We start from the raw sequence: 14,235 nt of genomic DNA, 5'->3' as shown, positions 1-14,235 counted from the left end.
TCAAACACCCAAAATTTAATCACAAACTTTTGAATTTTCATTAATTAATAACCTGTTCAAAATTGTCCACAAATTTTTTTTCTTTATAGTTTTTTCGAGTTTTGGTTGAGTTGTGATTTTTTTGCTACCCCTAATTAGGCCATCTACAAGGTTGATGCTAAAAAAAATTATCCTATTAAACACTAATCTAAATATGGTCCAACTGTAAAAATGAGATAAAAGAAGATTTGATTAAGTATCAAATGTCTATTTAAGCATAATTAGTTATGATTATGTATGGGGCAAAAATACAAAATTAAAAATTAAAAAGTTTTCGTATGATAAAAATTTAGGAATATGTTATTTGTGAAACTCATTTTGATCTTTTTAATTGTTGAATTAAAAAGAACGAATGTTTAAATAATGAAAACAAAAAAAATGATTTATAATAATGAGACCAATAATATTCATAGGCACTTACTATATGGAGTATGTATTTGATTTGCCATATCTTTTACACATTACAAACAATGCACACACATCAAGTTTAGATTTACCACTTTCAAATATTGTAAAAACAAATTACATTACTTACACTATACAATACATTGATGAAAGTTTTAATACATCATGCATACAAATTTCGAAGATCATCTTTGAATTTGGCTTTTAATTGTTCCATTTTTATCTTTAGAGCAGCAGTGACTAATCCAGATTCAGGTGTCCATGGATCTGATAATAACTTAATCTTTGTCGGAATTTCAGTTTTCACCAACTTCATAGCTTTTGCAACCTGAAACAAATAAAGGACTGGTTATTAATCAGGTAATACACATAATGCTTATTAATTTATAACAATCATGTTATCATAAATAAAACTATGTATAGTTTAAAAAATCTAAAAATCATTTCTACATAGTTTATCTGTCAAGCTTGACTTTGATTAGAAATAATGCCAAAGTGACAAAAATGATAGGTCAACCAAAAGAAGACAAACCCCAAGTTGAAATTTCCTTAAGATAAATGTGAAGTGATAAAAATATCAAAACTTGTATCTCATACTTTTAATTAGTATATTGTAGTTTACAATTAATGTTGTCTCATCCCAATTACTATTATGTATATTTTGATAATTGATAAATTATATCCATACAATCTATAAATTATATCTTGGACATATGCTAGCAAAAAAGTAAGCATACACAATAAACTTACCTTAGAAATAGATTGCAAGACCTCGTTAATAGTTTCAGGTTTGTTACACAGATCAGTAAAATCTTTGTGCTTAATACCAACTTGTTGTGCCCATTTCACAAGGGGATAATATGAAGCAACAACTAGGGCAACACAATAATGGTTAAAAGGGTCTACATAAACCATTATATTATCCACATAATCGCATGTTGATAGTATTGCCTCAACCTACAATTAAGAAAAAATAAAAGCAAAATATGAATTAAAAAATTTATTATCAATTTTGTGTGAGTAGATCATCCATATTCTAAAATGAGATCGTATAAATAAAATAACCTTTCCAAGAGAGACATATTCTCCATGTTGAAGTTTGACAATATCTTTCTTCCTATCTATGATTTCAAGACACCCATCCGAATGGAATTGTCCAATATCACCCGTATGGAACCAACGCATACCATGCTTATCAACCTATATTAAGTAAAAAATAACATGCATGGCATATATTAGAAAAGAGTGATTTTAGAGCAATTGAAGAAAAATAAAATGGAATGATAATAAACATATAATTGAAAGTTTGAAAATTAATTACCTTGAACACTTCATTAGTTTTTTCTTGATTCTTAAAATAACCTGCTGTCACACTAAATCCTCCAATTACAATCTCTCCACGTGGCATTGGTTTGTCTGATGTCAAATACCCCCCTTCTTCCCAAGAAACAAGCTATACAACCACATTAAAAAAGAAATCAAATTCATTGTTTAAGGCTCTTAAGTTCCACCAATTGCAACTATAACTTAAGAGATATTAACTTGTTATTTCTTAGATGTTGTTAAATTCTTACTAATTTTCAACATCCAATAATTTTTTATCATGCACAAACATGAAATTGTAATAATTAAAGATTGTTAAATCAATGTAATTTTTATTAATAAATAACATTGAAAGTTCATCACATTGGATTTTTGTTAATGGAATATATGACAGACCTTAATGTAGCAACAAGAAAGAGGTGGACCAACACGCCCCACCTTGTTGTCAAACCATTCAGAAAATGTAGCCCCTGCAAATGTTTTAGTCAAGCCATATGCTTGCCCAATAACACTCCTATTGACAAGAAAACATGTATATATTGAGATTGTGAATTCTTGTTTGACATATGGAAGTATAAATAATAAATAATAATTAATAATAGTTAATTAAATAGAAATGAACAGAATAGTTGAAAAATGAAGCTTAAATGCACCAAGTGAGCTTGTGGATCTTTCTATAAATAACTATATCTATTAGAAATGGAATAGGCCTACCAAAATCCCAAATGTTTTCTTAAAAGGATAGGATTGTTCAAGTTATATAGGATGTTTTAAACTATATTATTAACAAATGTGAGATCTTAGCACATCCTCCTCATGCTCAATGAAGTTGTAGGTTTGGACATTTGCAAATGACCTAATTTCAAAACTATATAAACTTTAATATCATATAGGCTATGGACTAAGTCTCACTTAACATAAAAAAAATCTAAAAGATAACAAGGGGAGGATTACATGAATTTAATAGGAAATACTTTAGCTATATTTCTAGTTGAGGTTGAATCATAACAATATCATCATAAGACATTAACATAAAATTATTTCATTTGTGATATGTGTAATATTGTTGAAAGTATTATTATAACTATGCTTAGGTTTCATGGAACATGAAATTTTTTAAAGCATAAAAATATCATGCATAAACAACTTATTAATAAAAAAAAGTATTTTTATACAATTTCAAAACAAAAATGACCACACATTAATTAATGTGGCTTTTGAATATAATCTAAGTGCTTAAAAAATAAAATTGAGTGCTTCATTATATTGTTTGATGCAAATTGTTTTATGTGCAATGGTTAATAAATGTGAGGGTAGGGAAAGGATGTGTAATCGAAGTTAAATTTATTGACCACAGGAGCTAACATTGGGTTAGGGGTTTTTTTTAGAAGATCTCAAGAAGTCAATTTATTTTAGGCTTAAGTTTTTTCTCTCAACTCAATAACTCCAAAAGCAGAATGTAGAAGCATAAAGGGTGTACCTTGGAGATCCTTGTCCTTCCTCAAGCGTTCATCAAGGTAAGGGAAAGTGAGAGTCTTCTCTGTGCAGTTTGGGTTATTTATTAGATAGTGGGATTAACCCCCAATCCTATTGTTTCTCTTTTGTGTTTTGTGGAAGCATACCAAGTTTTCAATTGTATGTTATAATTAGTGCTTTATATGATTCTTATGTGTTTTGTAAATGATAATTGTAGTATGGATGTTATGGGGTTTGGATTAATTGGTATAAATTGAGAATCTTTGAGATCTCGTGATTCCTATAGAAAACCCTTAATTTATATAGTAATATAAAGATTAACGTTATTTTGATTATTTATGTGAAATTGATGTATGAATGGTGTAAATGATGGCATAACAAGTTGTAATAGGCTTAAAATTAGTGTTTTCAACGATTGGATTGAGAGTTTTAAGTTTGGTTCTACTTGTGCGATTTTCACACATTTTACGAACTGGTATCACACTAGCCACAAGTGGTGTAGCATCAGGTGCAAGTGGTGTAACATCAAGTGCAAGTGGTGTAGCATCAGGCGCAAGAGTGAAAGAGAGTATGGGTTACCCTCTATGGATTGTGCATTGGGTGTAAGGTAGGTCACGTTGGGCATGAGACCTCTAGAGAGCAACATGTGCTCTTTGTGGGTCTGGTGTTGGGCACGGGGTAAGTCCCGCCAGACACCATTTTCAGTTTAATTAAGGATGAGTTTGTGTGGTTAAAAAGTTGCTTAACAATGTGTTACTTGAGAATGTGACCTTGTTATCAATATAAACATGATGAGAATCTTACAGTGTTATATTTGTCTGTTCAATGTTATGTTTCATGAGTTGAATTGTTATTTTAAATGTGAATAAGACTGACATGATGATATGTGTAAGTAAATGAGATGATTATGATGTGAATCAATGAGATACAATGCTACATAAAAGTTTTGTATGAGCATGAGTATTTGTATTTGGGCCCTAAGTAATCATCTTCATGCCATGAGTATTAGTTGTGGGGCCATAGGTTATGAGATCCTTGGCGCCACATGCATGTAGTGTTAGATGAGTCCATGTCTACTACATTGAGTGAATAAGTTGTGAATGTGTTTGTGTTGGTATGTTGTTGCTATTAATTGAAGTTTATTATTTTCTTTATATTCTTAATACTTTTGTTACATGAATGTATGGTTATGTTATATTTGATGTGTGTGGTTGCCCAACTATATCTCATACCAATAGCTATGGTGAGATGTTTCTCACTCCTTTTTTTGTTGTTGTATTTCTATGTGCTTTGCAAGTAAAGATCACCACAATGCTGATGTTGGTGACGAGGCATGAGCCTTGTTATATATTATAGGTCGAACTCTAATAGGATGTGGCAATGAGGTTCCTAGAATATGATCTTTTATTTGTTTAGAATTTTGGTTATGTTTATGGATTATGTTAGGTCCTTTAGAATTTTAATAATTTCTTATTAGTCATTGATTTGTTTGTTAAATTTCACATTTTTTTATTTTGTATGTTTTTTCAAGTTTCGATAAATGGCTTTCTCTATCTATAAATGTGTTTTGTGAACAATTTTCCTTTTATGTTGATGTTTGCTTCAGATGATTAGAAGTTATTATTATTTATTTATTAATATTTGTGTACGAGGTAGAGGGTGTCACATCCTTCAAGACCAAAGGTTAACAACCTTATGCAACCTCCACCAATTTGATTTATCAAGCATTTTCTTAAAAACATCATTTTATCATGTAACCTTGGTTAACTTAACTTGCTTTATACCAAACTCTATAAATTAAAGTTTCCACCCATGTATGTTTCAATTTTTATGATATATGAGAATTGCATTTTCAAATTTTGTCTTCAAAAGTTTTAGTTCTCTCCTTTGAGAACTTTTTCCTTTAGAAATTTTATCAAGGAATTTATCCTTGTGACAAGTTCATCATTCTTAATTATCTTTCTTTTGGAGATAGTGCATCATCTCTTCAACCTTTCCACCATTTTCATTTTGATTTTATGAAGTTTGAGTTAATAGATGAGGATTAAAGGAGAAATGGTGCCAGACAAGTGGATTTGACTACCTTTCACTCTACTAGATCTAGTTTTTCTATGCGAATTTTTTCGATCTATGTTTGTCTTGAAAAATTTGGTTCAAATTTTTTTTAGATCTAGTATTCTATGAACCAAATCCTATTGTATGCTTTTAGAATTCATGTTCTATGTGTTTTTCTCTTCATTTTGATGTATGTTGAGTTATGTTTGAAAATATAAAAGAAAATTCATGTAGTATATGACTTTATTTTGGAAACTTATGCAAAAGCATGTTGTCTTAGGGTCACATGTAGTTTTTTCTTGTCATCACTTCTAGTTGATTCCTTTTTTTTTAAATCTTGCATATATATGTGTGTGTGTGTGTTGTTTGAATTGTATTGAAGCTTCTATAATCTTTGAGATCTTACATGTTATTAGATCATTAACGTGTTCTATTAGAACTAGGATTCCTCTTGTCTAGTAGTTTTCAATAATTCTTGTTTCTACTTACTTTTTTTGGCTTAATTTGAATGCAAATTTGGTGAATGATTAAAACATTTATTGTTGGAGTAATTCCTACTTGAACTTTTTACTTTGAAGTTCAAAAGGTTTCTAAAAGAAAAGTAAGAGTGAAGATTAGTGTAACCACAAAATTTCTCACCAAATTTTGGTTCATTTGAGTTTTTACTTCTATTCTTTATAGCAACATTGTCAAAATAAAAAGGGTCCCAAATTTTGCTCCAAAAGAAAAGAATAACAAAAGTGTAAAAAGAGAGAGGGGGGAGAGAGAAATAGAGAAAAGAAATAGAAAAGAAAAAAAAAGAAAAATAATTCGTATAAAAAAATATATGGAGCCTTTGTGAAAATAAAGACTTAAATTAATTTAGTCACGTTTCATTTTACTAAAGTTTGCATTCAATTTGTATGTGGACTTGAGTTTTTGTTACTTTTGTAGTCCGATTTTAGGACCTCTCCTAGGAATTTTTCTTTGAGTTCTAGCTTCCAAATATTGCCTTAATTTTAGCTTATATAATTTTTTGGCATTCTTTGAGTTTTTTTATATCAATTTTCTTAGATTTTAACTAAATTTTAATTGTGCATTTCTTGTTTGTCTCCTAAAAATTCTTTAGTGTTGTTTTTTGGTGCTAATCTTTCAAGTGAAGGTAAAGCAAGACATATTGCCACAAGATAGCACCTTGAAATGCTGATGAAGGCCTAGGAGAACTTACTCCCCGGTTGAAACATGCTTTTGAGATACTTGAAGATTAAACACCAAGAGAAGATAGTTAAATACTAGAAGACCTTTTACACTAACGAGATTATTCATTATGTAGGAGAAGACTTAGAGATTTTAAGACTTTTTTCATTTCATTTTATTTTAATTTGCTTTAATTTTTGTCTTGTAAAGACCTTTTCACTTGGAAGTGATTTTGATAAGTTCGAAGTACCTATTTAAAACTTTCAATTTGCTTGCTACTTTTGTTAAGTAATTTTCCTTAGTGCTTGTGAAAGTGTGTTGAGAGATTCTTGAGTGTCCACCTAAACTTTCACATAGAAATATGTCTAATCAGCATACTTTTACTTTCTTTATTGTTTCCTTTTTAATTATTTTGATCATTAAAGTGTTTAAGAAGTTTCAAAGACTTTTTTAAACACATTAGGTTGCATTTTTGTTTAGTATAAGAAAAACTTTTTTCTCCAACTTGCATCATAAGTAAGAACACATCACACATCTCTCATAGTGGTAGTGACTTTAGTTCACCTCCAAAACTTTCAAAACTAATGGTGGAATTAAAGGTACTAAAACTATGGTGAAAGGAAGAAAGGTTAGAAAAATAAAAACAAAAGAGAGAAAAAAAAATGGAAGCATGTTTAGAGCTTAAGCTTAAGGAATTAAAAGAAAAACAAAAACACTTAAAAGAAAAGTATAAGGAAAAAACATGGTAGTAGCTCCTTTAATGGTTCCTCTAAGAGCATGACCAAGGAATGTGATACTCAAAATCTAAGTGACTACCAAAGTGAGCCTAGGAAGCATAAAGTTAAGAGAGAAAGAGAGAGCCAAAGTAAGAGAATCCAAGGTGGATTTCCCCCACTTCCATCGCAAAGATTGATGTGGAGGACTTACTTAAACCGGGAAGTGAAGGAAGAACAACTCTTCACTTGCCACCAAGTGGGTGAATAGAGGAAATTTTTTTTGACAATCTTAGCTTCCAATGGTATGCCATGTATTGGTGGGTTTCCCTTAAAAATGAGAGAAAACTCCACAATGAGCCCCCAATTAAATATTACAATAATCTTAAAAGGGTCATGAAAATAAAACATATACCCTTTTTACCATGGTAGGGAGCTTATGGATAGGCTCTAAAGACACTGTCAAAAACACACGAGTGTACAGGAATATAAAAGATGGAGTTGTATATGATGAGGTAGGAATCAAGGAAGAAGAAATGACCATCATAATAAGGTTTTTTAGTGGCTTGAGTTTTGAGATAAAGTTCAACTATTTCCATATAGATGTTAGAAAAGGTGGCCTAACCAAGAGGGGGTTTCATAGTTTCTTGCACAACTTTCTTGGTTATTAAAACATTCTAAATTTTTCCAAAGAAGTATGTTGACTTATAACTTTTAGATATGATACTTAGTTCATATTTAATACAAGTCTAGATTCATTCAATTCTTAATGCAATGAACATGCGTAACAACACATATTGATAAGCATGAGAACAAAAATGCAAGAATATGGATTCAAGTGTAAGGAGAGAGAAGAATGCACAACCAATTTTATACTAATTCAACCACATTTATTTGTGACCTCCATCCAGTCCCTAATTAACCCGATTAGGATTTTCCACTAATCTTTAATGTTAGAAGTTTAACAATCATAATACCACATGCAATACACTTGTACACTATTAAAGAAACCATTTCTTGAACCCCAAGAAGCTTCTATTTGTAGCACCCTACTACAAGATTCTCTCCTCTTAAGAAACCTACTTAAGATAACTACAAATACAGAGAATTAATGGAACGAATTCACTTGATTTACATAAAAGATTAAAGAATGTGAATCAACCTTGTAGCTTAGCTTTTCACCCCTATGAAAATGATTATCAACTCAATTCTTAAAAATTTCTTGAGGTTACCGTAAAGGTCAAAGAACCTCTTTTGTAAAGAGAAATGTGTTACAAAGAGTATTTTCGTAAAATGATATCACAAAGATTCAAAAGTTTTAAAATTTTTCTCTACCCAAGGTGTAAAAATGATATATATATATATATATATATATATATATATATATATATATATATATATATAAGTTTTCTAACTGAAATAACTGATTACTTACATGGATAATTGATTATTTTGTTCTTAGCAATTCTGAAAATCAACCAAGAAAAATTTAATTGATTATTTTGAGCAATAATTAATTATGCTAGAAACCTATTTCTAAAATAATTGATTATTTTGATGAATAATTGATTATTACAACAATTGTTCTTCATGAAACTAAAAAACAAAGCAAATAATCAATTATTACTTAAAATAATCAATTATCTTAAGTGAAAACTTAATATATCGATTTTTTTATACCATTTCTCTTTATAAATCAATCTTAACATTTATCTAAGTCATTAATCATCATCTAGATAGAGATAATGCTAAGTTACTTACCAAGCACAAAGTACACAAGCAATAAAGCTTAAAATCACACAAGACAAGTTACAACTTGCATTATTATTCACCAAAAGGCTCGAAACAAAAAGTAAAGTACAAGTTGCACTTTTATCTCTCAAAAGGCTCATTTTTTATCGTCAAAACTAACTAAGATCATATCTTCATCTTGAGCTTGATCAACAATAAAGACATTGATGACTTGGTATAATTATTCATAAAGATAGAGGAACAATTGTTAAGGAAAACATCATATAAAAAGGATTCCTCATCATCATCTTCACATCATAGGAATGACCATAGAGAAGAAAAGTATTCTTATAAGAGTTGCTCCAATAGTGAGCTATCAAAAGAAAAGAATGAGAAAAGAAAACTCTACTAAGATAAGGAAACCCCTAACATTAGTTCTAGGGCTAGTAGTATTTAGTGTTTTAAGTGTCTAGGAAAATGCTACATTGTCTCTCAATGCCCCATCAAAAAAGACCATGATCATGGGGGGCCTAAAACACTACAGTAGTCAAGAGAAGACTAAATCTTTTTCCTCCACCTTTAGTGGAAGTGAAGAAGAAAAAGGGGTACCATCTAAGGTAGAGAATGTTTATCTTTGATGGTGATCTCTTATTAATTAGAAGGCTTATTGGAAGCCAATCTTGTGAATTAAATGATTCATAAAAAGAGAAGATCTTTTATACAAGATATAAAATTTTAAAACAAACTTATTCTCTCATTATGGATAATGGATCAAGTTATAACTATTGTAGCACAAGGTGGTTGCTAAGTTAGCCCTCGCTATTCTTCTTCATCCAAAAACTTATAAACTTCAATGACTTAATAATAAAGAGAATATGGTAGTAAATCAACAAGTAAAGGTTAAGCTTTCTATTAGGAATTATAAAGATACAGTCTTATGTGATGTAGTTCCCATTGAAGCTTGTCATATTTTGTTAGGAAGATTGTTGACAACTTGATAGAAAATTCGTGCATAATGGCCTTACTAATAAATATCCCTCACCCATAAAGATAAGAAACTTTTGTTATATCCTCTTACACCTAATCAAGTGGTAGAGGATCAAACGCAAATGAAACTTATGAGGGAAAAAGAAAATGAGAAAATAAAATAAAAACAAAACCAACTTCTAGAGGATGAGAGGAGTGAAAAGGAGGAAAATGTCTCTTCTCAAAAGATTGTTAAGAAATAAAGTCATTTTTCTTTAAAAAGGTGAAATAAAAAGGACTCATTATCTTAAACAATCTTTTGTTCCATCACTCCATGAGTTAGTGAAGAACAATTTTCCTACCTTTAGGGAAAAGAAGGTAAAGCAAGGATTTCAACCCTCTAAAAGTGAGCTCTCCAATGCACATGTTCTAACTCTTCATAAAAATTCTACAAATTTTAAGCTAAAATATTTTTCATTTGGATTAAGTGTGATGGTTTTTTGTTGAAGGATGGACACCCTATTTCTTTTTTGGAAACAACTCCTGATGTTATCACTCTCAACTACCCCACCCATAACCAAGAGTTCAATGTTTTTTTCCTAGTCTTCCAATCTAGGGGACAATACTTTGTTCCTAAGAAGTTTCTTAGTCATAGTGACCCTAAGTCACTTCATTCTTTTGGAAGCAGGAAAATTTAGTTGTAGATAGTTTAACTTTTAGGAGTCTAGGTGATCACATAGCTAGGACATCCAAGACAAGTATTTTTTTGATGTTAGTGAAAAACCTCTAAAGAAAATAGAAAAATATAGATTAAGTTTAGATACAATAAAAGAGGTTCAAAAGGTGATGGAATAACACTAAGGTCAAAAAGACCAAGAGATGATATATTGAAAGAGACAAAAGGAATGAGTTATTTTTGAAAACCATAGGAGGAGTGACCTACTTTTGAGTCGTAGCTCCTAAGTTTTTATTAGCATAGAATTTATTTTTTTATTCCTATTTTGCCCTTGTCTTTAATTTCCTATTTTAACCTTGCATTTTAGGTGTCTTAGACATATGATTTATTTTACTTGTATTTCCCATTTTACCTTGTATTTTGGGGTGCCTTAGATTATAGGATTTTATTTTATAGCTAGGGTATTTTATAGGGTTAGAAAATAGGCCTAGACGTATTTTTTTGGTGACATTGGATTTGTTTTTGGACTTGGCAAGGCTTAGGCTCAAGTGGAGGGCACCTAGGTTGCATGATCTTATCATGCACCTAGTTGTAGCTTAGTCAAACCCAAAGATTCCATCCTTGGCCACCAAGTAGCATCTAGAGTTAATTTAAGTTTCATTTGAAGTGCATTTGGCATTGCATTTTCGGCCATACACTCTCAAATGCAACCCTAAATGCTCCCTCCCTTCTATAAATGCCCTAGGCTATGCAACTTGTAATCACTTTGGAATTTATGATATTAAGAGAGCCTTTGAGCCTTAATATTCTTTCCTTAGTCCCCTTGGTCATTTCGGCCAACTATCCTTCTCATCTTCACCGTGAGTGTTCTCACCTTTAAGAGTGACATTCATCCATCAATAAAGTGAGCCAAAACCCTAGAGTACCACCTTAGCATTTCATCAAACACCTTAGCATTTCATCAAACACCTAGCCTCCATAAACACCATTCCCCCATCTCCATCGCCAAGGCTAGAAACCTTGAGTTCCATGATCCAAGGAGTCTGGTCTTCCCTCTTTGATGTTCCTAACTCAATCCATACAAGGAGGGTTGCCATCAAAAGGACCCCAAGAAAATAAAAATTCTTAAGGATAAACCCATTTCCTATATAAAGAGTATACATAGGTTAGAGCCCTTTGCTTTTCAAAGAAATAATATTTCTAATACTTGTAAAATGTTTTCTTTTGCATGTATCAAGAAAGAAAAAAAAGGTGCTCAAGATTTGAGGACAGATCCTTTTGAAGGGGGAAGGGATGATGACATCATGCCCAAGGGTTAATCTAAAAAGAGCCAAGAAAAGTGAGTTAGACTTGAAGGAAAAATTAAGACCCAAGGTCATGTTGAGCTTTTGATCATTTATGGTTGTTTACTTTCTCTTTCTTGTATATATTTTTTATTGTAAACATTTTCTTAATTTTGACCATGTATAGGAATTTATTTACTTGTAATTTTCTTTTTAGGGGTGTATTTAGTACTTTAGGGGTTGCAACTAGTATATGGCATATGTGTTAATTGAGTTTGTTTGGCAATGAGAGAGTGGAGAGTCATATCTCCATAATGGTGGATAAAATATTATGGCCCCATGCACTCTCTCATTGATTCACACATCACTCACCAAGTCACATGTTTCACGCATTAGTCACACTTTTGACATGCTTGCTTCTATACCTTTTATTTTACTAACACACCCCATCACATATTTTGTATCTTGTCATGTGGCAAACTCTTATTTGTTCTTTTGGATCTAAGATGTTGACGCTTTTATGAGAGAAATTCAAATTTGAATTTCAACTAGAGTTGATTGACTTGAGTATGGTTAACCTAACTTTGGTTAGTTTAACTTGCACCATAAGCTACCAAACTTTATACATACATGTATTCAACCCATATTTTCATCACTTTAAATGTAAATGAGAATGAGATATTTCAAAGTCTCTTTTCCAAGTCTTATTCTCTCCTTGGAGGACTTTTTCCTTAAAAACTTTTATGAAGGAATTTCTCCTTTTAGCAAGTTTTTATCTCTTACTTATCTTCTACTTAGAAGTGACACATCATCACATTCTCAAGCTATCCATATTTGTTTTGGTTATTTAATATTTGGAGTCATGAATAAAGATGGGAGGAGCAATGAAACTAGATTAATATACCTGAATCTAGTTGAAAAGTAATGGCAACAACATAATATTATTAATAATTTATACTATCTTAATCTTTCACCACTAAAAAAGTAATGACGACAACATGATATTATTAATAGTTGATATTATCCTAACCCTACATCACTAAGTTAACCAAGTACCGAGTAGTTCATGTAAATAAGGTTTCCATTATTGTTTTATCTTAGACTTACTATTAGGAAGAAATTCAACATTACAATAAATCTAATATACAAACTATGCGTATCTGTATGTGAACACACATGCATATATACAAATGACAAGTTAATTTGAAGAATATGTAGTATAAAGATAGGAATCGTTACCCCATGCAGATATTGATAAAGTGTTGTGATTCTATAGATAAAGGGGCTGCTCCACAAAGCATATAACGTAGGTGGCCTCCAATTGCAGCACGAATTTTTCTAAAGACAATTGTATCCCAAACAAACTTCTCCAATCCCCAAGCTCCAAACCAGCTTCCTTTCACAGCAGCCAATCGCCGCTGGTATGCAAAATGGAAAAGATTCTTCACAAACCCCCCTTTATCCTCAACCTAAGGAAGACAAATAACTATTTAATCACATGTTTAAAGCATAAAATTGCAATTTGTGACGGCAAGTGTTTATCAAAACTGAAAATTCTAGCTGATATATCTATATAACCGGCAATGCAATGCTAGAAAATGGTAGAACAGTAAATTAAGTTTTAATACAATTCAAAATTAAACGTAAATATACTTTTTTAGTTTGTATAGTTTTAGAGAGTTTACCTTTTATTTTAGTTTTTATACTTTAAAACATACATTTTCAATTCTATACTTATCTTTTCAATCATTTTTTGTCATAAAATTTAAGATAATCTTTTTAATTATTATATTTATAATTTTTTAAATTTTCTTATTACTATCATTCTGTGTGTTAAATCACGTTAAAACAAATAGATAATATTATAAAAGAAATTAACTGTACCGGAAGGATCCTATGGCCACGTGGATCGGCCACGTAGACCGGCACGTCATGTCCTATCAGATATTGACGCAGCTCAGGTAACATCTCGGTTCGGCCACGTGGACCGGCATGCCATATACTATCAGATGATACTGCTCGAATACCACTTCGGTCCGACAGGGGACTAAGAACTGTGCTCTTCCCCTATCGGCTCGGCCAGAAGCCGAGAGAGGACGTTTCGGCCGTGTTGTCTCGGCTCGGCCAAAAGTCAACATCGAAGAATTAGAACGACGATTATGATTAGTAAGGATAAGTACATGATTAAGACATAATCAACCGATTAACATCGTATTACCTAATTTGGTAAATGTCAGAGAAGGCCCACCATGCTCAGGCCCATGTTAGGTATTATAAATAGGTCACACATAACGATGTATGTCACTGTTCATTTATTACCCTAGAAAATCGTGCATATCCTGACTTGAGCGTTGGAGTGCCTTTTGCAGGTACCTCCCCCCTCCGAAGAATC

At 31.3% G+C, this 14,235-nt stretch overlaps 1 protein-coding gene across 1 annotated transcript; it reads right to left on the bottom strand.

The window, feature by feature from the left end:
* Window positions 1-571: 571 nt before the first annotated feature.
* LOC109811711 (long chain acyl-CoA synthetase 8) lies at window positions 572-13,777 on the bottom strand. Its single transcript, XM_083076110.1, has 8 exons — window positions 13,728-13,777; window positions 13,422-13,434; window positions 13,083-13,312; window positions 2,164-2,281; window positions 1,766-1,897; window positions 1,510-1,644; window positions 1,195-1,401; window positions 572-772 (listed from the first exon to the last, which is right to left on the bottom strand). The coding sequence occupies exons 1-8, from the start codon at window positions 13,775-13,777 to the stop codon at window positions 608-610; spliced, it is 1,050 nt and encodes a 349-aa protein (XP_082932236.1). The 3' UTR covers window positions 572-607.
* Window positions 13,778-14,235: the final 458 nt, after the last annotated feature.

Source organism: Cajanus cajan, chromosome 6 (assembly GCF_000230855.2).
Source record: "Cajanus cajan strain Asha chromosome 6, NIPB_CcT2T_4, whole genome shotgun sequence".
NCBI classification, from domain to species: Eukaryota; Viridiplantae; Streptophyta; class Magnoliopsida; order Fabales; family Fabaceae; genus Cajanus; species Cajanus cajan.
This window is presented reverse-complemented; position numbering and strand designations above follow the sequence as displayed.